The sequence below is a fragment of the Balaenoptera musculus genome, chromosome 3, assembly GCF_009873245.2.
Source record: "Balaenoptera musculus isolate JJ_BM4_2016_0621 chromosome 3, mBalMus1.pri.v3, whole genome shotgun sequence".
Classification (NCBI taxonomy): Eukaryota; Metazoa; Chordata; class Mammalia; order Artiodactyla; family Balaenopteridae; genus Balaenoptera; species Balaenoptera musculus.
The window spans coordinates 29,611,017-29,637,317 of NC_045787.1; the positions used below are offsets into that span (position 1 = coordinate 29,611,017).

The 26,301-nt window shown below is 36.7% G+C and overlaps 2 protein-coding genes across 5 annotated transcripts in view; one reads left to right on the plus strand and one right to left on the minus strand.

The window, feature by feature from the left end:
• NUP155 (nucleoporin 155) overlaps positions 1-17,075 on the minus strand; it is a 69,309-nt gene extending 52,234 nt beyond the window's left edge. Inside the window, exons 1-6 of one of the 2 annotated variants that reach the window (XR_005019399.1) lie at positions 16,789-17,057; positions 14,076-14,213; positions 11,765-11,861; positions 9,030-9,100; positions 2,418-2,510; positions 1,268-1,434 (exon numbers count right to left, since the gene is read on the minus strand). Coding sequence is in view for 1 of the 2 variants with exons in the window: in XM_036848168.1 (XP_036704063.1) it covers positions 1,268-1,434; positions 2,418-2,510; positions 9,030-9,100; positions 11,765-11,861; positions 14,076-14,213; positions 16,789-16,945 (723 nt within the window). In the remaining variant the exon portion in view is untranslated. Of the gene's footprint in view, positions 1-1,267; positions 1,435-2,417; positions 2,511-9,029; positions 9,101-11,764; positions 11,862-14,075; positions 14,214-16,788 lie in introns of both variants that reach the window. The other variant, XM_036848168.1, reaches the window with a different exon arrangement.
• A 247-nt stretch (positions 17,076-17,322) lies between these two features.
• Positions 17,323-26,301, plus strand: part of WDR70 (WD repeat domain 70) — a 309,011-nt gene continuing 300,032 nt past the window's right edge. For 2 of the 3 annotated variants that reach the window (XM_036848058.1, XM_036848059.1), the window contains exons 1-3: positions 20,167-20,297; positions 20,392-20,457; positions 22,586-22,669. In XM_036848058.1, the coding sequence (XP_036703953.1) occupies positions 20,273-20,297; positions 20,392-20,457; positions 22,586-22,669 (175 nt within the window). In that variant the 5' untranslated portion in view covers positions 20,167-20,272. Of the gene's footprint in view, positions 17,361-20,166; positions 20,298-20,391; positions 20,458-22,585; positions 22,670-26,301 lie in introns of those variants that run through there. The other variant, XM_036848060.1, reaches the window with a different exon arrangement.

The following is a 26,301-nucleotide window of genomic DNA, read 5'->3' on the forward strand; positions in this document are numbered from 1 at the left end:
GAGGATGTGGGGAGGGGGAAGGGTAAGCTGTGACAAAGTGAGAGAGTGGCACGGAGATATATGCACTACCAAATGTAAAATAGATAGCTAGTGGGAAGCAGCCGCATAGCACAGGGAGATCAGCTCGGTGCTTTGTGACCACCTAGAGGGGTGGGATAGGGAGGGTGGCAGGGAGGGAGACGCAAGAGGGAAGAGATATGGGGATATATGTATATGTATAACTGATTCACTTTGTTATAAAGCAGAAACTAACACACCATTGTAAAGCAATTATACTCCAATAAAGATGTAAAAAAAAAAAAAAGAAGTATTCCCTATAGAGAGGTGATCACAATGACTAGTTAGATGAAGAGCAGTATAAAAGTACTTTGGATATACCTCTTATGAGATAGACTTCCGGTGTTTATGTACTCAGATGCTTTCTTTAACATACACTTTAAAAATTTCTAATTATGAGGCATCTAAAATTTTACAAAGATAACATCACTGACACATATGTGCCCATAACTAAGATTAAACAGATGTTAACATTATGCTTTATTTACTTCCCATCATTCCTTTATTGAAAGAAATAAAACATACTCCTCTCAACACCCTCATCCCTCTTCCATTGCTTGATCCTTAGAGGTAAATTTTATGTTAAAATTGCTGCATGCCATACCTAATTACTTTTATATTTTTATTAATCAGGCATTTATTTGATCACCATAATGACTAAATTTTCTGTTTTAAAATGATAAATAGTATGATGATATACTTGTTACTTTGTAATGTAATTTTTGTAATGCAGATTTACTTAATTATATATACATAATATGATTTCATGTTGTTTTAGAATGCCATTGTACATATATTCCACATTTATTTATTCTTTAGCTACAGAAAACATTTTTTTCTACTAGTTTTCTAATATGTCTTTGTAAATGTCTCATCATGTATATGTGTTACAGTTTTTGGAGTTAAACTCCTAGTTATGGAATTTCTCATTCTTGGGATATGCACATCTTCAAGTTTTCTAGAAATGGGTAAAATTTTATCTAAGCTCCATGAATATGAATGAGTTCCTCTCTCCTACCTCTTCACCAAGGCTTGTTATTATCAGACTTATAAAAAATTTACTATGTTATGGATATGAAGTAGCATCTCATTATTGTTATAATTTATTTTTACCCAATGACTTATAAAAACAAACCTCTTTTGGTTTCTCGACCCTTAAAAAAAAAAAAAGAGGGAGGAAAACGAAAATGTTTACAAATGCCAGACTTACTTGGTATGCTACTTCATATAAACAGCCATCCTTTCCAGCCAAGAAAATTCTGCCATTATCAGTGGAAGTTATTGCTAAAAGGTAAGTATTATCAGTAGGAAGAGAATATAAAGGATCTGGAAGTAACTGCATTCCACCACACATACTGTCATTGAGAACTCCAGAACCTATTTTTTTTAAAAGAAAGAATATAGGAATCACTTTAAGAGCTTTTTAAAAGTTTTAAAACAATCACTGTATTATCTTCAGAACTGATATTCTTACTGAATTCATGATATGCTCAAAAATTTCAAAAAAATTACGTAAAACATACATTTCAAAATTACTATAAAAAGTCTGATATGAACAGCTTTATAATTCATGTTAAATAGAACCTACAGTATGTATATATAAAATATGTAAAATATACAGCACATATATATATAATATAGTAAAACATCAAACAAAAAAACTAACCCGAAGTATTAAATTTTGGAAAAAAGCCTAGGGATATGGTAGTAATAATCATTAATTTTTTCTTTTTTCCCCCCACCCCACCCCAATAATCATCCATTTGAGGCTCTGAAATTCAACATTATTTTACCTAAAACACTGGTAGAATGCAAAAGAAACCACTGAATGTGCATGTAATAAATTAATTGATGGCTTCTTACTTCAAGGGAAAGAATAATATATATTTCAATGTTCCATATGTTAAAATGGCCATTCAAAAAATTAAAAATAAAGAAATTGAAGGCATTATTTAAAAATTACTGGGGCAGCTATTTCTCTTCTACTACCCTTCCTTTATATTGGACATTTAAGAAATGTACACTGATATGGTAAATAAATCCAAAATAATTTCTGGTGGAGTTATTAACCTGAAAGATACCATACCTACAGGGAAATATTTTCCTATGAGCAAATAGCCCAGAAAGTTAACTTAATGAAAAAGATTAGTTTTCAATTACAATATTAAATTGGGCAACATATTTTTATTTTAAAAAACACAATATGTGGGGACTTCCCTGTGGTCCAGTGCTTAAGACTCCGGCTTCCACTTCAGGGGGTGCAGGTTCCATCCCTGGTCGGGGAAGTTCCACATGCCATGCAGGGTGTGGCCAAAAAAAACAAACCCTAAAACCCCCCCACAACATGCGGGTTGCTATACCTGTTTGCAAATTAGTATAACTGAGTCCAAGAATCACTACATCCACAGGGGTTGCCAAAACCAGGAGATGTCGTACGTGAGGTTGAAAGATGCCTAAGATAAAGTAAATATGAGTTAGGCACTATTTTCTGGAAAACACCCATCATTTAAGTATTAACAGAACATGGTTACCTTTAATATGAGCTATGGGTTAACCAGCATATGAAAAGTGTGAAGCTAATTTAGTTAATGTTGATGCTAAAACATTACCACTTATGATCATTTAAATAGGTAGATATTAGTAAAAAACCAACCAAACAAACAAAAAACCCAAATCTTAGACACAAACACTTCAGTATTTAATGACATTTAAAATCAGTGTTACAACAATCATAGTAGGGGACTTTAACACCCCACTTTCACCAATGGACAGATCATCCAAAAAAGAAAATAAATAAGGAAACACAAGCTTTAAATGATACATTAAACAAGATGGACTTAATTGATATTTATAGGATATTCCATCCAAAAACAACAGAATACACTTTCTTTTCAAGTGCTCATGGAACATTCTCCAGGATAGATCATATCTTGGGTCACAAATCAAGCCTTGGTAAATTTAAGAAAATCGAAATCATATCAAGTATCTTTTCCGACCACAATGCTATGAGACTAAATATCAATTACAGGAAAAAAAATCTGTAAAAAATACAAACACATGGAGGCTAAACAATACACTACTTAATAACCAAGAAATCACTGAAGAAATCAAAGAGGAAATCAAAAAATACCTAGAAACAAATGACAATGAAAACACGACCCAAAACCTATGGGATGCAGCAAAAGCAGTTCTAAGAGGGAAGTTTATAGCAATACAATCCTACCCCAAGAAACAAGAAACATCTTAAATAAACAACCTAACCTTACACCGAAAACAATTAGAGAAAGAAGAACAAAAAAACCCCAAAGTTAGCAGAAGGAAAGAAATCATAAAGATCAGATCAGAAATAAATGAAAAAGAAATGAAGGAAACAATAGCGAAGATCAATAACACTAAAAGCTGGTTCTTTGAGAAGATAAATAAAATTGATAAACCATTAGCCAGACTCATCAAGAAAAAAAGGGAGAAGAATCAAGTCAATAGAATTAGAAATGAAAAGGTAGAAGTAACAACTGACACTGCAGAAATACACAGGATCATGAAAGATTACTACAAGCAACTATATGCCAATAAAATGGACAACCTGGAAGAAATGGACAAATTCTTAGAAAAGCACAACCTTCCGAGACTGAATCAGGAAGAAACAGAATATATAAACAGACCAATCACAAGCACTGAAATTGAGACTGTGACTAAAAATCTTCCAGCAAACAAAAGCCCAGGACCAGATGGCTTCACAGGCGAATTCTGTGAAACATTTAGAGAAGAGCTAACACCTATCCTTCTCAAATTCTTCCAAAATGTAGCAAAGGAAGGATCACTCCCAAACTCATTCTACAAGGCTATCGTCACCCTGATACGAAAACCAGACAAAGATGTCACAAAAAAAGAAAATTACAGGCCAATATCACTGATGAACATAGATGCAAAAATCCTCAACAAAATACGAGCAAACAGAATCCAACAGCACATTAAAAGGATCATACACCATAATCAAATGGGGTTCATCCCAGGAATGCAAGGATTCTTCAATATATGCAAATCAATCAATGTGATAAACCATATTAACAAATTGAATGAGAAAAACCATATGATCATCTCAATAGATGCAGAAAAAGCTTTCGACAAAATTCAACACCCATTTATGATAAAAACTCTCCAGAGAGTAGGCACAGAGGGAACTTACCTCAACATAATAAAGGCCATATATGACAAACCCACAGCCAACATCATTCTCAATGGTAAAAAACTGAAATCATTTCCTCTAAGACCAGGAACAAGACAAGGCTGTCAAATCTCACCACTATTATTCAATATAGTTTTGGAAGTTTTAGCCACAGCAATCAGAGAAGAAAAAGAAATAAAAGGAATCTAAGTCGGAAAAGAAAAAGTAAAGCTGTCACTGTTTGCAGGTGACATGATACTATACATAGAGAATCCTAAAGATGATACCAGAAAACTACTAGAGCTAATCAATGAATTTGGTAAAGTAGCAGGATACAAAAGTAATGCACAGAAATCTCTTGCATTCCTATACACTAATGATGAAAAATCTGAAAGAGAAATTAAGGAAACACTCCCAGTTACCAATGCAACAAAAATAATAAAATACCTAGGAATAAACCTACCTAAGAAGACAAAAGACCTGTATGCAGAAAACTATAAGACACTGATGAAAGAAATTAAAGATGATACAAAAGATGGAGAAATATACCATGTTCTTGGATTGGAAGAATCAACATTGTGAAAATGACTATACTACCCAAAGCAATCTACAGATTCAATGCAATCCCTATCAAACTACCAATGGCATTTTTCACAGAACTAAAACGAAAAATTTCACAATTTGTATGGAAACACAAAAGACCCCGAATAGCCAAAGGAATCTTGAGAAAGAAAAACGGAGCTGAAGGAATCAGGCTCCCAGACTTCAGACTATACAACAAAGCTACAGTAATCAGGACAGTATGGTAATGGCACAAAAACAGAAATATGGATCAATGGAACAGGATAGAAAGCCCAGAGGTAAACCCACACACATATGGTCACCTTATCTTTGATAAAGGAGGCAAGCATATACAGTGGAGAAAAGACAGCCTCTTCAATAAGTGGTGCTGGGAAAATTGGACAGGTACATGTAAAAGTATGAAATTAGAACACTCTCTGACACCATACACAAAAATAAACTCAAAATGGATTAAAGACCTAAGTGTAAGGGCAGACACTATAAAACTGTTAGAGGAAAACGTAGGCAGAACACTCTATGACATACATCACAGCAAGATCCTTTTTGACCCACCTCCTAGAGAAATGGAAATAAAAACAAAAAAACCCAAATGGGACCTAATGAAACTTACAAGCTTTTGCACAGCAAAGGGAACCATAAACAAGACCAAAAGACAACCCTCAGAATGGGAGAAAATATTTGCAAATGAAGCAACTGACAAAGGATTAATCTCCAAAATTTACAGGTAGCTCATGCAGCTCAATATCAAAAAAACAAACAACCGAATCCAAAGATGGGCAGAAGACCTAAATAGACATTTCTCCAAAGAAGATATACAGATTGCCAACAAACACATGAAAGGATGCTCAACATCACTAATCATTAGAGAAATGCAAATCAAAACTACAATGAGGTATCACCTCACACTGGTCAGAATGGCCATCATTAAAAAACCTACAAACAATAAATGCTGGAGAGGGTGTGGAGAAAAGGGAACCCTCTTGCACTGTTGGTGGGAATGTAAATTGATACAGCCACTATGGAGAACAGTATGGAGGTTCCTTTAAAAACTAAAAATGGAACTACCATACAACCCAGCAATCCCACTACTGGACCATAATTCAACAAGAGAAAACCGTAACTCAAAAAGAATCATGGACCACAATGTTCATTGCAGCTGTATTTACAATAGCCAGGACATGGAAGCAACCTAGGTGTCCATCAACAGATGAATGGATAAAGAAGATGTGGCACATATATACAATGCAATATTACTCAGCCATAAAAAGAAACGAAATTGTAGTGAGTTGGATGGACCTAGAGTCTGTCATACAGAGTGAAGTAAGTCAGAAAGAGAAAAACAAATACCGTATGCTAACACATATATATGGAATCTTAAAAAAAAAAAAAAAGGTCATGAAGAACCTAGGGGCAGGATGGGAATAAAGACGCAGACCTACTAGAGAATGGACTTGAAGACACAGGGAGGGGGAAGGGTAAGCTGGGACAGAGTGAGAGAGTGGCGTGGAGATATATACACTACCAAATGTAAAACCGATAGCACAGGGAGATCAACTAGGCGCTTTGTGACCACCTAGAGGGGTGGAATAGGGAGGGTGGGAGGGAGGGAGACACAAGAGGGAAGAGATATGGGGATATATGTGTATGTATAGCTGATTCACTTTGTTATAAAGCAGAAACTAACACATCATTGTAAAGCAATTATACTCTAATAAAGATGTTAAAAAAAAAAATGGGTAGGCAAATGTAAAGTAGATAGCTAGTGGGAAGCAGCTGCATCGCACAGGGAGATCAGCTTGGTGCTTTGTGACCACCTAGAGGGGAGGGATAGGGAGGGTGGGAGGGAGACAAAAGAGGGAGGGGATACGGGGATATATGTATACATATAGCTGATTCACTTTGTTATACTGCAGAAACTAACACAACACTGTAAAGCAATTATACTCCAATAAACATATTAAAGAAAAAAAAAGAAGATATGGCACATATATATAATGTTATATTACTCCGCCATAAAAAGAAACGTAACTGAGTTATTTGTAGTGAGGTGGATGGACTTAGAGACTGTCATACAGAGTGAAGTAAGTCAGAAAGAAAAACATAAATACCGTATGCTAACACATATATATGGAATCTAAAAAAAAAAAAAAAAAAGGTTCTGAGGAACCTAGGGGCAGGACAAGAATAAAGATGCAGACGTAGAGAATGGACTTGAGGACACGGGGAGGGGGAAGGGTAAGCTGGGACAAAGTGAGAGAGTGGCATGGACTTATATACACTACGAAATGTAAAATAGATAGCTAGTGGGAAGCAGCCGCATAGCACAGGGAGATCAGCTCGGTGCTCTGTGATCACCTAGAGGGGTGGGATAGGGAGGGTGGGAGGGAGACGCAAGAGGTTGGAGATACGGGGATATACGTATATGTATAGCTGATTCACTTTGTTATAAAGCAGAAACTAACACACCATTGTAAAGCAATTATACTCCAATAAAGATGTTAAAAAAAATAAACAAAAATAAAATCAGTGTTACATTACAGAACAGTTTAGGTTTATTACAATATAAAAATTTCTATTTGTATACTCATGTTCATAGCATTATTCACAATACCCAAATGGTGGAAACAACTCAAGCGACCATCAATAGATAAATGGATAAACAAAATGTGGTATGTATATACATGGAATATTACTAGACCTTTAAAAAAAAAAGGAAATTCTGACATATCCTACAATAGTGATGAACCTTGAGGACATCATACTAGGTGAAACAAGCCAGTCACAAAAAGATAGTACTATATAATTCCACTTATATGAAGTTCCTGGAATAGTCAAATTCATAGACCCAGAAATGAGTTTATAGATCAAATGAGTTTATGTACCAAAGCTGGATAATTTACAGTTTCGAAGAGGGAATTAAACCAAGCACAAAATTTTTAAATGTTAATTCACTCTAAGGTATCATTTAACTTTAAAAAGTATGGAGTGGTATGAGGTTTTATGTGTAATTATGACTCTCTTCATGTTATAACATCCAAAAATAGTGTGTCACTGATAAGAATAAAAGGAAATATATCTTATCTTATGATAATGAACATCTCTTTATATGTATACGTTTGGGTGTTAAATGTCAGAAAATTCAACAAAGCTTCTATTATCACTTGGTTTTACTTTCACTGATGAATACCAAGGGGCACAAAGGCCACAATTTTTTGTTTCAAGGTTCAAGTCAATAAAGCTGAAGGCACAGACCTTCTACTTAATGACCTCAAAATATACCTGATATTTCAGGATTTGATTTTAAAAAACTTGAGCTTTATGAAAACTTATCAAAGATAACACCTTTGCTGCTAAATCAAAGACTATGCCATTTCAATTCTGTACTGAAATTTACATTTGAATATAACAAAATTTTACTATTTGTTTCAGACGGACAATTAATATTTATTATGATAGAGAGCATGAACAGGTGTTGACTTGTATATGAATAAACTTTTAAATTAAGAAACAAGATAGAGAAACATACAGCTGGGTAAAGACTGCTTTAAAATTCTATGTAAAGGAAATACATTTCCAATGCAATCACATAAAAACAGTGTTTAAAACTGCATGTTTATATTTATGTGAATTAGCATAATTTCAAAATGGCTGTGACCTTCAAAATTCCTATTTAGGCCTTGTAAACAAGTAAATTTCATCTATTATGTCCTCTTGCAGGAAGTTGCATTCAAGGGATGTATATTAAATTTAAATCAATCAATTCTGCTTGTCAGTGGCTATGATAAAAGATCTAGTGTACTGAAGTTGAAATTGTAAGTTAAACAATGCTCGTGACTTCTCTTAGGATTTATTCTGAACTCTGTTCTCACTTCCATGGGCTATCAGGACTAAAAAAATAGAGACAAAAATGGTTTTAACATTAAATTCAGTAATTAGTGAAAAATGTATAATGCAAAAAACTTTAGGTAAATCAAGAAAGACTAACAAAAAGCAAGATAAAATTCAAGAATTATAGCTTAACAATTTTAAAGGCAGACTCACTTATACCATAAGGTGAGTAAATTGCTAAATATTCCTCATCACTTTTTATGTTTCTAATTAGAAGTAATTTAGAACAAAACTTCAATAGGAAATTTAATTACTTAAAATATGATATCATTTAGTCCTAAAACATTTGGAATCTTATGTACAAACATAATTTAATCTTTATATTTTTATTTCTTACCAGCTTTTGGTTTCACAAGCCCCACAGCAAGAATAGTCTCACTAAGTCCATCAAAATAGGCAAGGTCTCCTCTGTCAACAGTTGAAGAAAAACATGTTATACATGTAAAGGAAAAAGTTTTATAATATTCTTCAAGACTATAGAATATAATGAACCAGCAAACAAAACTGTTTTAGTTCTAAGACTCAGGCACACAGGCCTACCTAAGGCTAAGCATAAACCAGGAAAAAGGGGAATGCTGGTCCCCATTCCAAACATCCCCCCACAAGGTTGCAAGTCTCAAGTAACAACTAACTACTGCTGCGGCAGGGGCAAGAGGACCCTCTCAGAAGAACAGGCTCACAGGAAGAGCCTATTGCTGGGGAAGAAACAGGAACACTGAGAAAAAATCCAGCAACCCAATCTGTACGCTAAGTGCAAAATAATTCTAAAGGAATTTGAAACCTGTGGTCCACTGAAGGTAACCTCTGCAACAACAAAACCAAACTCGGCTTAACTCCTGAATTGGAAAAAGTCAACTCCCTCACAATAAAGGCCTACCTGCTAGGCTCTAGCAAAGGAAGAGACGTGCCCATTTCTAAGGATAAAGGGTATTTATTGCAGTATTCACTGTCCTATACGTGGTCTGGCTTTGAGTAACAAAACATGAGCAAAAAAGCAAGCAAAAAAAAAAGCCCCACTGTCAAGAAACAAAGCAATCAACAGAACCAGAGTCAGATGTCTGAACTATCAGACAGGAAATTTAAAATAATCAATATAGTATAGGCTCTAATAAAAAAGATGAGCAATATGTATAAACAGGTACGGAATTTCAGCAGAGCAATGAAAATAATTAGAAATAAGTCAGTGAAAATGTTAGAAATAAAAAGCACAGCACAAAGAATGTCTTATGTGGACTTTTCAGTAGACTTGACGAAAGAATCAGTAAACATGAAGTTAAAGGTGAATAGAAATTGTCCAAATTGAAATAAAAAGAGAAAAAAGAGTGGAGCATCCAAACAGAGCATCCAAAATTTGTTGGAAAACATCAAGCAGTCTAACAAAAGTATAACAAATCTCAGAAGAGAAAGGAAGACAACAGGAAAGAACAAATACTTTAATAAGACAATGGTTGAAAAATTTTCAAAAATAACAAAGACTTCAAACCTAGATCCAATAAGCTCAGAGAACAGCAAGCAGGATAAGTACCAAGAAAAAAAAATGATCCAGACTTTGAGGAAAACTTCTGGTTGTCCTGCAAAGGGCCACACAAGTGGACAGAAAACACCTACATGGCAACCTATGTGGGGCCAGGTTTCCCCATTTTCCCAATGCTGTGGAATTACACAGGCTCCTTCAACAACTGACACAGCCCCCAGAACTAAGAACAATATTGGGAGAGCTGGGGATTAGAGAACAGTGAATTGAACAACATTACGTTTCTATCATCCAGATGGAATTGGGATTTATAATAGAAAGCTATCGGAATAATTGAAGTTAAGGCTAAGGTTGTTACAGAATTGAATTTACGAAGTAAAGATTTATATCCAGTACCTGTGCCTTGATTTTTGTCAATAAACACAATGTTCAAATAATTTTTCTTTAAATGAGTTTACTTTGAACACACAATAAGGTTGAACCACACTTTCCATGTGGGCAGGGACTACGTTTATTCAGTACTGTTCAAGCACAAAAAGTGTCTGATACATGATAGGCTCAATGTGGTTGTTAAATGAATACGTTAGAAGTCAATGGAAATATAAAAATTTCATTAAAGTGAAAACCCTTTTCAACAAAATTATTCTCACATTTATCTATTTTGTAATTTTCTTGCATTAGGTTTTCTTGAAGAGATCAATGCCTAAATGAACAGGTTCTACTCTTTAGTATAAAAATGATTAGGTTATGTGTAATATAACAAACTGGGGCAACGTTCATGATACGTGAAGAACAATCACAAACTTATATCACTACTATTATGACTATATACCATTTCAACAATAAAAATAGCTAGGAAAATTTCTAATTAAAAAAAAAATCAAACAAAAATGGTTTAAGCTACAAGTTCTCATATAGTGTCAATTTTGATTCAATGACACTGTGTATGTTTCTAACAAGTATGTTAATTACTCAGGAGCAAGAATAACATCTTAATATGGATCTTCCTCTGGTTATCTCACCCCTCACCTGAAGATAATATGATGGAGAACTGGAAGGTAAAATTTTTCTCCAAATAGCCAAGAGTAAGATCATCAGATTAATAAACTTTATTTAAGCAAGAATGCCTTGGGCCTTCACTCAGACTCTTTTATACACATTTAATTTACACAAGGTCAAGCCCACAGAATAACAACAAAACTGTTCAGATACTTCAATAAACTAACATCCTCCCGCTCCATGATATGCCGGGAAAACAGAGGTCTTTGAAAATCTCAAACCGTCCCTCAAAGAATTACTGATAGACTATCATTATTATAGGAGTTTGGGAAATAAGACTGTTGCTACTCAGAGTGGTACCCAGATCCCCAGCATCACCTGGGAGCTTGTTACAAATGCAGACTCCTGAGCCTTAATGACTAAAACATAATCCACATTTTAACCCCATCCCCAGGTTGGTACGTATACTGAGAAGCGCTGACCCGGATGTTAGAAGAATGAAAGATAAACCAGGCAGCTTTTAATGAGTAGAATACTAGTTGCAATAAAGATAATTTAAATTCTAATCATGCTAAAGCAAACCAGTCATAAATACATACCCATCTTCGTAGTTCCACATGAATATGTCACTGTCGATTGTGAGCCAAGCTCTACTGATAGGAGGGAACACGCCCATCATGCAGTTACACTGCATATCTGAGGTAGTGTGGATGTAAGGTAGAAAGATTTCAATCTCATCTTTCTTAAACTTGTTTCAAAAGATTTTGATTTAAAATGTATGATTAAAAAATCATGACTTATTCACTCTTCAATCAAAAGAGCAAATGAAATATCTTTATTTCCAATGAGTTTAATGAAAGCCATAGTGTATGACAGAAATACTTATTATAATTTCTAAACAAAGCTATCTGACCATTTAAAATGTACTCTAAATAACAAATGTAATGTTTTTGCCATTACTAACTTAAAAAAATATTGATTCTGAGTAATATCATTGGACTTTAACATTATAAACTGTTTTAGTGGACCAGGTTTTCCAATGGTATAAAAGAGTGATTAAAAAAACCCCAAAAAAACCAAAAAACAGGGACTTCCCTGGTGGTGCAGTGATTAAGAATCCGCCTGCCAATGCAGGGGACACGGGTTCGATCCCTGGTCCGGGAAGATCCCACATGCCGCAGAGCAACGAAGCCTGTGTGACACAACTACTGAAGCCCGCAAGTCTAGAGCCTGTGCCCTGCAACAAGAGAAGCCCCCACTTGCCACAAGCAGAGAAAGCCCGCACCCAGCAACAAAGACCCAATGCAGCCAAAAATAAAAACAAATAAACAAATAAATTTATAAAAAAATGAAAAACAAAGAAAAACAGTTGGCATGCTAAAGTCACAGCCAGGTGACAATCTACAAGCCTCGTATAAACTGAAAAATAGACAAAGAATTATTTACGTAATTATAAGATAATGAAACAATTGTGAAAACAAAATAATTTGCTAATTAAAGAAATATCTCTTGTAGAGTATTATCAGAGAATTAAAGAATATTAAGAAACTAAGCAAGGGTAGAGTATATGGTAAGGTGTATTATTTATTTAATAACACTATTTTACAAAGTCTCAGAGAAACAATGAAAATATAGATTAGATTTTACTAGTTTTTCTATTTATTTTACAAGCATTTTCCCTAATTTTTCATTTCTTTTCTTTTTCTAAATCACACTGTATTGAAATATGAAGCCCTTTACCATGAACAGATTAACATACTTTTAAAAGTCAGATTAAATTTTTATATAGCATCTTGATGTCTTTATTATGAGAGTTACAGACTGATTTTTATAAAAGCTTCCTAGCAAAGAACTATAAATATAGTCCTTTTATAGGGTATGCGACACTTTAAGAAAAACAAATAAAATCTTATTTTTAGAGGATAAGAAAACTCCTCTAACTTCTCAGTCTATGAAGATGGCATTAGTAGCAATACTTCAGTTTCTTATACCTTTAGATACAGATTCTTACTGTAATCCTTAGAAATACAATAAATTATAAACTTCAATTCTAAGACACCAGTAAGTGTAAAAACACACCAAAAACTTTTCGGGGGGTATTTCCAGGAGAAAATACCTTGCAGTTCTTTTTTTTTTTTTTAATTAATTTATTTTATTTTATTTACTTATTATTTTTTGGCTGCGTTGGGTCTTCGTTGCTGCACGTGGGCTTTCTCTAGTTGCGGTGAGCGGGGGCTACTCTTCGTTGTGGTGTGTGGGCTCTTCATTGTGGTGGCTTCTCTTGTTGCGGAGCATGGGCTCTAGGTGCGTGGGCTTCAGTAGTCGTGGCTCGCAGGCCCTAGAGCTCAGGCTCAGTAGTTGTGGCGCACGGGCTTAGTTGCTCCGTGGCATGTGGGATCTTCCTGGACCAGGGCTTGAACCCGTGTCTCCTGCATTGGCAGGCGGATTCTTAACCACTGCGCCACCGGGGAAGCCCCATACCTTGCAGTTTTACTTTAAACATTTTCAGAGCCACTTCTCAGTTTTAAAATGTTAACATACAGGAAAAAATAAAAACAAAAATCATGGGTCTTTGAACTGAAAAAGAGTGGTAGTAAAAAATTCCCTGCATAGCACTTAATTGGAAAGTAATGCCTTGCCATGTATCATTCAAAAATGCAGAGTTGCTTGTAAACAATTTACTCTCCTCAATGTCCCCAAACAATTAAAATGACTCAATTTTCAACATTCAATTTTACATGAAATTTTCTAGGCACATGGCAAACTACCCACATACTTAAAATGTATTTTAAATAAAACCTTATATGAACTTATACACAATGTGCTAATTAAACACAAAACTAGAATTATAATAATGAGAATACCAATTTTTAAATTTTTTAAAGAGTTAAATACAAAGTAATAGGATACGTCCAAACTGTTCAACAAGTTCAGGTGGGAGAGGAACTCTTCGAATGGAACTGATCTCTGGCAGGTTGGGCACTGACAGCAAACCAGGTCCTTGTAGAGGATAATCCATATCTGACATGCCAGAAACAGTGGGATTATCTACAAAAAATAAAATAAAAAAAAAAGCATTTATTTAAAATAATAATGTATTGGGCATCAAATGGGCATACAGAAGTATTGCAAGCTACAAAAATATTGTGCATCTGGTTCTAAAGGTATAGAGAGAATAAAGTAGTTCTGATCTGACACAAAGGAGGCCTGAGAAATTCCAATGTTAAGATGGGGTGCAATTACTGGTTTCAACACTGAACAGAAGGTTATCTTTCACAAAGACTTTCTCCATAAGAAAAGAAATGTTTAGTTCAATAATTTATAGTGTTTTCCTATTATTTTACTAATCTGAAATGGGAAAAAAATTGTAAAACCGCTTTGTTATTCTCAGATAAAAACAACTGTGGACAAACAAAATACTGACTGGGGAAAAAACAGCATTTCCTTTCCCACTTAAAAATTTAAAGATTAAAACAATCCATGCCTTTTCCCATTATGTACCCACCCCCCACCTTCACACCAACATACAAATAAAGGCATACCTCAGAGACATTGTGGGTTTGGTTCCAGACCACTGCAATAAAATGAACATGCCCAGAAGCGAGTCACATAAATTTTTTGGTTTTCCGGTGCATGTAAAAGTTATGTTTACACTATACTGACGTCTAAGTGTGCAATAGCATTATGTCTAAAAAAACAATGTGCACACCTTAATTTAAAATATATTACTAAAAAATGCTGTCACCTGACAAGGCAGGGGTGCCACAAATCTACTGTTAAAAAAACCAGTATCTGCAAAGCACAATAAAACAAAGCACAGTAAAATGAGGTATGCCTGTAATACCACAAAAGCAATATTTTATTGGGGGGGGGAGTGGGAGAGAATCAGACTACTCTATAAACTGCTCTCAACTGGCAACCTTCTCCTCCTCTAAAGCCCAGACACTAAGGGCAAGAGCAGGCTGGTCTACAGCCTGTCCTTCCTAGTCCTGAACAAGGTGTTTTAGTTCTGACTACTATTACTATTTACTCAGGCACCTTTTCAGCCTCTGTAAAGTACAAAGATGTTGGGGGAAACTGACATATAAAACAAATTTTTAAATGTATTATGAAAAATTTTAAAATTTATACAACTAGAGAACAAATGCAATCAATCCCTGTATATTGAGTATCCAGCTTCAAAAATTACCAGTAACATGCCCAGTCATGTTTCATATATGTCAGTCACCATCCACTTTTTCCCTAATGTATTTTTTGAAGCAAATCCCAGACGTTCCATTTAATCTTAAAACATAATTTTAATAGAACGTTACACATGTTAAACTGCAGTAGGAACACAAAGGATGAAATTAATAACTCTGGTGAGGATATAAACCTCACCAGAGTTACTTCTGGTTGAGAAAGCCTTCAAAGAGAAAGTGGTATTTAATGGAGTCTGGAAGAATAGCTTGTCAGGCAAAGAAGAACATTCTAGAAATCCTGAAAAGGGGGTTCTTATGGAAAACCTGTTAAATTCGGTGTAACTGGAACAAGGAGGTCGAGAATAGGATGGAAGAGGGAAAGGAAATTTGGTTGAAGAGGCAGATGTGTGTAAAGGTGGATGAGTTGGACTGGGGTCAGATATGATGAGAAGACCAGAATGTATGGACTGCTTTTACACCTTGCTTTCAGAAATAAGGAGTACAAAGGGGAGAGTGCTATTCAGTTTGAGAGTTGCTAATAGGCCATTCAGTTCTTTTAAGACAAGCCCACTGGTAAGTAGCTGTCAGGAGTAAATACTCTTTGCTTTGTTTCTGTCTTTTCTCTGATTACAAGTCAATTAATGACTTTTTATAAATCGTCAGAGCTGTCTTTTAGGTTTACATTGCAGATTAACCTGGTTAGATTATCTTGGTTCTTGTTTACCAAAAATCTTGTTTTTATCTTATTTACTCTTCTCCAATTTCCACCTCACAAAAGGGGTCACTTTTTTTCCAGCAACTTGTGTGATTCTATACGCCTTGAGGAGCCTGGCCTTAATTTAAAACCGATACACAGAATATTTTACGGACACCTCTCTTTGTTGGCACAAAAATCTGCTTTACCCTCCTTGTTCACCCATCATCAGTGCTGATTTCCCTGTCCCCTTCCTTCATTCCGCTGGTAGTTCTTTTTAACACCTTTAAGGACTTCATATTACACTAACTCCATACATAATAAAGCATATCCATGAGCGAACATAGTAAATTTCCAAATTAACTTCGTATGCTCTTCAATTTTACTCCAACATTAATATGAGGTATTAACAAGGATGAGAATTGGATCAGGTGATCCTTCTCATCTGGTCTTGGCGATACACACTTGGAGGCAATGAGAAGCTCATTAAGGTTGGAAACTGCCTCTTTCTGCTTCAAATGGGGGCTTGCTCCTCATTCCTATCCTCTCAAGTGCCTGTAATGAAAAAAGTGAGAGAAGGAAAAACATTGAAAATGGGCTCTTTTCCGCCCTTCAAAATGCAGCAAACAGCGTCCCAGATCTCAGGATATGTTCGCCGATTCACCCTGCGGATAAGGACCTATTTAGGGAGTCAGACGAGAGTCCTTTGGGCTGAGAAACAGTCACCAACTGGGCAACGATCACTCACTTGGGGCAGACACCATGAGCAGATCGGAAAGGTCCGGGTACATGCGGTCTTCTTGCAACTGACGGTCGATGAGCCGCCCCGCATTTTCCAAAGCTTCCTGCAGGGCTGCGGCCGACGTGGAGGCCGGCATTGCCGAGCCCAGCAAAGAAGACGGCATATCGAAAATCGGAGACAGCAGCGACCGGAGAAAGTCAAAAAGCAAGGAGAAATAAGAGAAAACCGAAGATGCTAGCTCAGCCCCAAAGCTTAGAGCGCGCGCGCCAAACAAGCGCCCCGGCGCCAGTGCATGACGCACTTCCGGTTCATAGGGTGGGGAATTTGAAGCCAGCTTTTCGGCGCTGGGAAGAGGAAGCTGTTAGAGGGGGCTGGACGTTGGGGGTGGAGCTAGAGAATGGGTGGTGCTCCGAAGGGGGCGGGCTGGTTGTTCTGGGCGGGAGGGGGAAATCGGTAGTGGGAGTGGAGGAAGGGAGGGAAGGAGGGAGGAAAGGGAAAGGGAAAGGGGAGGGACTGGGGAAGGGGAGGGACGGGAAGGGGTCGGTAGGGGTGGGGATGGAGGAGAGAGCGGGGTCCGGGTAAGTAGGAGCCGGTTAGTGCGGGGGCAGCGCAGGCTGCTCGGGTTCTGGTGGGTTTAGCGCGCGCTTGGATCTGAGTGCCTCGAGCTTCGGGGATCGGAAACCGGCAACTGCAACTATTTTGAGTATGCGTGTCAATTTGGTGCTGCAAATAACTTGTCTTCTGAGAGTGGATAGGAGTTGGTAGCTGTTAGAAAAAGTTTACATATAAACCAAAATTTCACTAGAAATATGGGCTTCGGTGTAAATTAAAATTCATCAGGTTTTCTATTTCTGTGTCGTTACCATTTGACTTTGTGGTACGTTACTGTGAAAAATTATGAAAAATTATGTTTATGGAATCTTAACAGCGTGCAGGGACCTGATGCCTTGCTTTATTTCCCATTTCAGAGGGGAAGCAGGTGGTTCTAATTCACTCCTTCATCCCCAGCACATAGTAGAGGGACTGGTATAGAGTAGGCCACCTAATATATCATCTTCTACAGCAACTGAATTCTGAATTTGTGTCAGGCATTGTACCTGTGCTGGGAATATCAAACTGAAACAACATTCCTCTTCTCAAGGTGCTTTATGCAGGGACACACAGGCAAAAAAAACAGAGTGCATCACCATATTTTGTCTATGGGGTATGTATTAACTGCAGTAAAAGGGTAAGAGAAATGAGTGAGGAGAGGCAGGATGGGCTTCATTTCATGCAGAAGGCAGCTGGAGTGGTTAAAACAAAGCAGTAGTCTTCAAAGAGCAGTCCTTATTTAGAATACTTAGAATTAGTCCTTATTTAGAATCTCACCTAAGTTACATCCGATTATATTCGTAGTTTAGCAAATCAATAGCTGAATTGCTCTGAATTGGTCTTTTGCTATTTGAATTACTTTTTACTGCCTCCAAGGGTTGACTAAATTTCTGAATATTAAAAATACTGTGATATTACAGATCTATACGTATAATTTAAGACTTCATAGCAAGTATACCAAGAAAAATTAGATTTGTATTACCGGTAGATAAATAGGCAGAGGGGTCGCCAGTTGTCAGTTTTCTTTTATTTGGTAGACTACAGATTGAAAACTGACAGTCTGTCACAGGGTTGGTTTGTTTTTAATTTGAGACAAAAAATACAATAGAGAGTTTTCAACTCTACAAATTGGATATCTAACAATACTGGTCTAATAGTCCTGCACACAGCAACAGCATTTCCAAGGGTCTAAGTCCAAGACCCTCCATTCATTTCCATATTGCAATGGCTGCTCTGCAGCTGCAACTGTTGAGTTGAATAGTTGGTACACAGACCACATGGACTCAAAGCCTCAGATATTTACCATCCAGCCCTTTACGTGAAAATTTTGCTGAAGACGTCTCAAGAATAAAGATTCTAAAACTTTTGATACCTTTAAAAATTATTAAGGAGTCCAAAGAGGTTTGGTTTTGTGTGGATTGTTGATAAAAAATTAATCAGTCGATCTAAAAAAGAAATGGAAAATTTTATTTGTGCCAAGCCGAAGACTATAACCCGAAACAGCATCTCAGAAAGCTCTAAGGACTGTTCCGCTCATTAGAAAGTCAAAACACAGTTATGTAAGTTTTTCGAAACAGAGGGCTGTACATTAAATGATGTATTACTGACAGTTTACACAAACCAGATCTAACCATCATCTTGGCCACTTTCAAGATCAAGAAGGAACGTTACCTTTTAGGGAGTTGTCTTGTTGATGCTAGGAGAATGTTGCTCTTTATGGTTGAGCAGGTATTTCCGCTGATGGAAGAGGTTTGGTTGATGCAAAATGCATATACACAATGCACAGTAGAGGGGAGAGAGGAGGTCAAAAGGCAGAGAAATGTTTTTGTGTTTGAATTTTTCTTGTCTTGCGATAAAATATGAATTTTATTTCACAGGGTTATTTTTGTTAATAATTGCTAATATCTCATAAGAATGAGAAATTAAAAAAAAACTTATTTAAAAGAATAAGCCTAATCCTCGTTAATATAAATAACACATATTTTATGAAAAATCGCCATAGTTTCTAAAACTAAACCATTAGTGAGAAGAATGCTGTTATTTTACATTTTTGCAAATCTCTTAAATGTTTGGCTAAATAAGGGATAACCAGATTTCATATCTCTTGTTGTTACTTGTTTAGTTGAAGTACACGAAGAAAAGGGGGCCTCACAGAGTTATGTAGCTGGAAAAGGGAGTATTTTAATAACCTTTTTAGACACTTGTGAATATTCTCTGACAGCATACCAAAACTTACCAAATGGTAGTTTCTTAATGGTTATTTGTGATGTGGAATTTGAAACCATCTTTAGAATTCTGAGGATTAAGTGTCACCTTGGCAGTAAACGCGTCTGTTTTTTTTTTTTTTCGGCTGCATTGGGTCTTCGTTGCTGCGTGCGGGCTTTTCTCTGGTTGCAGCGAGTGGGGTCCACTCTGTTGCGGTGCGTGGGCTTCTCATTGCAGTGGCTTCTCTTGTGGGCTCAGTAGTTGTGGCTCGTGGGCTCTACAGAGCAGGCTCAGTAGTTGTGGCGCACGGGCTTGGTTGCTGTGCGGCGTGTGGGATCTTCCCGGACCAGGGCTCGAACCGATGTCCCGAGTTGACAGGCGGATTCTTAACCGCTGCGCCACCAGGGAAGCCCCGATAAATGCGTCTTACAAAGTAAAAAGTGTTACAGAAACTCCAGCTAATATTCCCCTTCCCGTGGGTTCAATTCGAAGCCAGCTTCTGTGGCGCTTATACTCCGCCAGCCCGCTAGGGCGGCGCTGCTTAGGAGGCCACTGTCCCTCCGCGGAAGGCGCCGCTCTTGGCCTTGGCGGCGAGGCTGACGCTCGGAGGCGATACTTCCTGCCTGGTTTGCCTCTAGTTTTTAGCAGCTGTTGGGGCTGCGGGTGTTGCTGTTTCTGGGGCGTGTGACCGACCATGGAGCGCCCCGGACCCAGCGGCGGTGGGTTCAGTGGGGCGAGCGGCGGCGGGGTGGGTCGGGCAGGGCCGGCGGCGCTGTCGGCGCCGCACTAACAGGGCCTTTTCTCTTTTCTCAGTGACAGGTTCAGACGCATCAGGACCGGACCCGCAGCTGGCGGTCACCATGGGCTTCACGGGGTTCGGTGAGTGACTGCTCTAGGCATGGTCCCGTTTCATTTTGCAGAGATTTTAAGAGCCGCAGGTTGGGAGGGGGGCCCGAGCTGTCACCTGTGTTCCGCCCCTTCCGCAGTGCCAAGTCCTAATTACTTTAGCTCTAGTGTGTTTATCTTGCAATTTTTAGACACAGTCTTCCGTCTCCGTTTTCTAACTCCTGCCTAGCTCTTGGGACCAGCTCAGGTGACACTTATGAGAAGGCTAGTGAGAAAGAAAGATTGCTTTGTGACCCACGCGGTGGAGGGTGTTGGTTGATGGAGGGAGTTGTCTCTTTGCGTCCTGAGACTGAGCGCTAACCACTGACTCTGGTCTGTAATAAGATGGCCCTTTTGGCAACAAATGGGCCATTAGGTGATGTTATAATAATAAATCTTTTATTTTATTAAATTATAGTTGATTTATAATGTCATGTTAGTTTTAGGTATACAGCACAGTGATTCAGTTATATATACTAACATATATGTATATTCTTTTCCCTTTTACGTTATTACAGAATATTGAGTATAGTTCCCTGTGCTATACAGTAGGTCCTTGTAGGTTAGTAAGTCTTTTTTGATTCAAGTTTTCCTACTCCAGAATCTTCATTTCAGTCTCTCGTTTGTTCATTCATACATTCATTTATTCTGGTAACGTCTTGAGCCACAAAACATATTTACTATCTCCTAGGTGGTCATGTCTACAAAAGTACTGTACACTTCTGTAGTATTTTGGTACTTATTTTTGTTTCAGTTCTTTTAAATAGCTTTCTCCCTCATTTCAAAAGGAACACATGTGAAAAAAAAAAATAAATAAATTAAAAAAAAAAAAAAAAAAGGAACACATGTGAATAGCAGGAAAATATAAAGAACCCAATAAATAAGAAGGAAGAAAGTAACATCATTCATAATCTCATGATCTAGAAATCAAGACTTAAAAGTTAGTTTGTTTTCCAGTTTTTCCTGTTGTAAGATCGTATATATGTACACTTTTATATTATTCTTAATTATATAGAATTTGTTTTAATTCTTAATATTTTGAGGATTTTCCCATATTATAAAATGGTTTTCCAAAACATGATTTTTAATGGTTGAATAGTAGATAGAAGTGCTACAATTTGTAAAATTTTTAACTTTACCCCACATAGTTTCTAACTTTTATCAGTAATACTAAAATAAACATTTTTATAAATAACTCTTTTATCTCCTTTTGTAAAAGGAGTTTTATGCATATTTCCATAGGGTAGATTTCTAAAAGAGGGACTACTTTGATAAAAAATACAGATATTAAAAAGTAACAAAAAATTGGGCATATAGCTTTTAAAGCTTCTTGATATATAGTGTCATAATGCTGCTCAGAAAGGTGGTTTCAGTTTATAACAAAGTCAGTAGTGTGTAAGAAAGCCATTTTTACCATATTCTGGCAAACACAGAATAGGTATTATTATTAAAAAAAAAAAAAGGCAGTAAAAGCAAATACAACATTGCTTCCAAGCAGATTCAGGTTGTCAGAATGTCAGTTCCTTGTGGTTTCCTTATTTCCTTACTGGCTGTCTGGTGGGAGTTTCTTAGCTCTTTTATATACCTACATTACTTGTCTTCTTGCCCCCTTCATCTTCAAAGGAACTGCAGCCCTTCTCAAGTTTCAGGTCTCTCTGACTTTTGCTATATCTATTCTGCATCTTTGCTTGTAAGGGCTCCTATGATTAGATTGGGCTGGCCAGGATAATCTCCCAGTTTTTAAGTCCATAACCTTAATTAATCTGCAGAGTCCCTTTTACCCTGTAATGTAATATATTTACAGGTTTCAGGGATTAGGATATGAACATTCTCTATTCTGCGTAGCACACCAGTGTTGTAGTTTCAGGGAGTAGGGTCTAGATGAATTACAGGAGGATGGGAAAGTTGGCTGGTTAATGTTATTTAGCGATAAGATTGTAATTAAAAATTCCCTGAGAAGTAAACTCTTTCTTCATTGATATTTTATGGTTGTTTTGTAGCCCTGCTATAAATTAGATAGACTTAAGTGGTTATTGGTCAGTCAGTAAGTATTTATTGAGTACCTAAAGTTTGGCCAACTTAGTTCAGGAAAATCATAGTCTGCTACTTATTTCTGTTTTAGGGAAAAAAGCTCGCACATTTGATTTGGAAGCAATGTTTGAACAAACTCGAAGAACAGCAGTGGAAAGAAGTCGGAAAACACTGGGTAAGAAGTTCAGTTACTTGCTCTTTTATAGGATTAAATACTGTATCCAGCTTACACCAGTGTCCTACCAGTTATAAAATTATAAGACTGAAAAAAATTTCAAAATTGTTAAGAGACCATATGTGCTGGTTCCTTTGGAAGCAGATGCTTTTTTGTCTTTGTTTTTTTAAACACGATTAAAGTTGCATCTAAACAGGATAAGGAGGTCTGAGAGCTAAAATCTTTTAGAAGTGTGAACTATGAACAAACAAGGATTCAAAATTAATTTATAAGAATCAGAGTAGTGGTTTCTTTATTACCTCTTCTCCCCCCCTCTATCTGATTCTCATTTCATTTTTTTCTTTCCTGCTTACAGCGGAACCAGTATTTGGAAGGCTGGGCGAGAGGTGGCTCTCAGAGCTGTGTACATCACTGACCGTTGACCCAGACAGTATAGAAAATTGAGACATACAGTGAATGTGGCTGCTGCTGTTGAATCTCTGCATTAATAAGTTGTATCAGACATTTAATGAAGGTGTTAACTTCCAGACTGTCTGGTTTGATACCAGGTGGTTAGCAATTCTAGGTACCACCTCAGGGCCTTAGAAGGAGACTGACTCCTCTACTGCTTTCTTTAGATCTGATTCAGATCATTCTTACACTAGAGAAGGGATAGATGTAACCCGATAGAGCAGAAGGGGCTAGAAGCCAGAGACAGGACTCCTGGAAAAATTTAAGTGAATGTTATTCCAGCACTTGTCATTGTTGGTTTTAAAATGATAAATTATATAGCAGTAATATCTCATATTTGGGAAGTGTACTTGACATGAAATGTTTTTGGTTTTTGGAAGAATAACAGTTTTTGTTGTGTATGTGTGGTGAAAAGACAGCTATCTACATATAGTATGTATTTTTTAAAAAAAACTTTCATTTCTACATGCAGTGTAACATAGTAATGAACTCCCATATGCCTGTCACACAGATTTAACTACTGTAACAGTTCATGGCCAGTGTTAGTTCCATTTACTTCTCCTCTCAGATTACTTTGACACAAATCCTAGGTACATTATTTCACCCATAAATATTTTAGTATGTCTTTAAGAGATAAGGATTTGGAAAAATCTTAAACAAAAAACTGTTACTACACCTAAAAATATTAAATAATTTAATATCATCAAACAATACGTAAAGACATGCTATCTGCAGCATATACACGAATGCGTTATACACTTAATTTTTAAATGTTTTAGTGAACGCTTATACTGTTGCAATATAACTTTCTTGTATTTACCTCTTTCAGTGTGTGATACAAAATGCTTTGAATAGGGATTGTCTTATTCCCCTACGTAAGTTTTATAGTCCCCAGTACCGTGCCTTCCAAGATGGGTTCTCAATATATATTTGTGAAGACTGAATTGAATTTAAAACTGCAATACTGCCTTTAAAAAAGTAAATCCTGCATCTTTGAAGAATGTCTTTAAATGGCATGATGAATAGTAAAGAGTTTGGGATTTGGAGTTGGAGGATGCAGGTTTAAGGGTTAGCCCCACATTCCACTAGATGAATGACATTGGATGGATTTTCAAATTTCAGATCCTTAATTTCCCCATCAGTTCGGTGGCAGTGATAATAAGATCTCTCTTAGAAGATTCTTGAAGGAATTAAGATGTTGGGCATAGTACTTTTTAAACAGTAGTGTTATAAATATCACTTTTAATTCCTGTCATTTTTCTTAGTAAAGTATGTATGCATTTAGCACCTAAGAGGAATTCCAGTAAAGAGTTATTAACATTTTTAAAATTTTGAAAAGTTATCTCAAGACCATGTACTCCTATTGACATTTGTGGATGAATTAAATGAGTTGAACTTTCTTGATTTAGTGTTACAGTCTTGGATATGGACTGCTGTTTCTACCCCTGATCTAAACACAAGAATCCAAAGTTTGACTTACTTTTCTTAAAAGAAAAGTTAAAAAATTCTGATATGGGCATATTTTATGTAATGATTGGTATTAGAGTCTTTTCCTGGGCTTTGACATCAGACTTGAGGAAAATAAGAACTTTGGTCCCTTTTAATGGCAAGTTTAATTGTCTGTGTATATGGATGTGAAATTTTGGTTGTTAAATGCTCTAACAGAAAGGGTGAGTTACTGTAAAACTTCAATAAAATATGTGTCATGTAAAATGTCAGGGAATAATGTTTCAAAGTTTTTTGTTGTTAATAATCTTTTACTTTTTACAAATTAATTAATTATATTTTTTGGCTGCATTGGGTCTTGGTTGCTGCACACAGGCTTTCTCTAGTTGCAGTGTGGGGGCTTCTCATTGCCGTGGCTTCTCTTGTTGCGGAGCACGGACTCTAGGCATGCGGGCTTCAGTAGTTGTGGCACATGGGCTCAGTAGTTGTGGCGCATGGGCTCTAGAGTGCAGCCTTAGTAGTGGCACACGGGCTTAGTTGCTCCACAGCATGTGGGATCTTCCTGGATCAGGGATCGAACCTGTGTCCCCTGCATTGGCAGGCGGATTCTTAACCACTGTGCCACCAGGGAAGTCCTTGGATAGTTTGCTGTTAACCTAAATAAGAGTTGCATACATCTGGGGTGCTTTTGCAGAAATGGCTATCCAAAATTGGTAACTATCTGAGAGTAGGGAGTTAACAATAAAATGAGTTACTTGGAAGAAAAAAATGAGGTGTTGGGGGGTAGGTTAATTCACTTTTGTTAAGGGAACATATGGAGCATTTTTACAGTGTTTACAGTGTACTTGGTCCTACATTCAGTAAAAATATATGAAAATGATCCCCTTGGTCAGGGAGCTACAGTTTATTGAATTATGTTTCATTTTGGTTTGTCCTCAGTCAACAATGAGGAAAAAAATTATTTTTTTCCTCAAAAATGTCTTTTCTTTTTTTTTTTTCTTCTTGCTTTAATGAAGCAGCAGGTGACAGCAGAAGCCTCTCTGAATAGAAAATCCTTACTATTGTTAAAAAAAAAAAAGTTAAATTTTAAATTAAAAAGTTAGATCTTCACCAGGATGGGGCAAATAGTTTGGAGTATTCATCCACTGGGAAGGAACTCTAGGTGGGTGGGTCATACTTTCCAGATAGTCTGGTGACAAGTAAGCAGTAAAGGGCTGCACTTTATGGCCGTTTGGAGAGAGAGGCAGGCTCACTGTTTTATAAGGTAGGTAGTAGTCGTTGGATAATTTTACAGTCTCTAGAAAGTCTGGTCACATCAAGGAAAGTTGCAGTTGTGGAGCCTCAGTTCACTGCTTTGAGGCTTAATAGCTCTGTTAATTCTCTGCCTTGGATTCATCAACTATAAAGTGGGGATAGTAATATCTACTTCAACTGTATTGTATAATTGAAATTTGCTAGGATAGTAGAACTTAAATGTTATTACTCCCCCCCCCAAAAAAAGGTCAATATGTGGGGTGATGGTTGTGTTCATTGACTCCATGGGGAGAATTCTATCACAATGTATTTTTGTACCAAATCATCACATTGTGCACTTTACATATCTCACAGTTTTATTTGTCAATTATTCTCCAATAAAGCTGAAGAAAAAAAGTTTCTACTTCAGGGATTGTTATGAAGATTAAAGGAGTTAATTTTTTTTTTTTAACATCTTTATTGGAGTATAATTGCTTTACAAT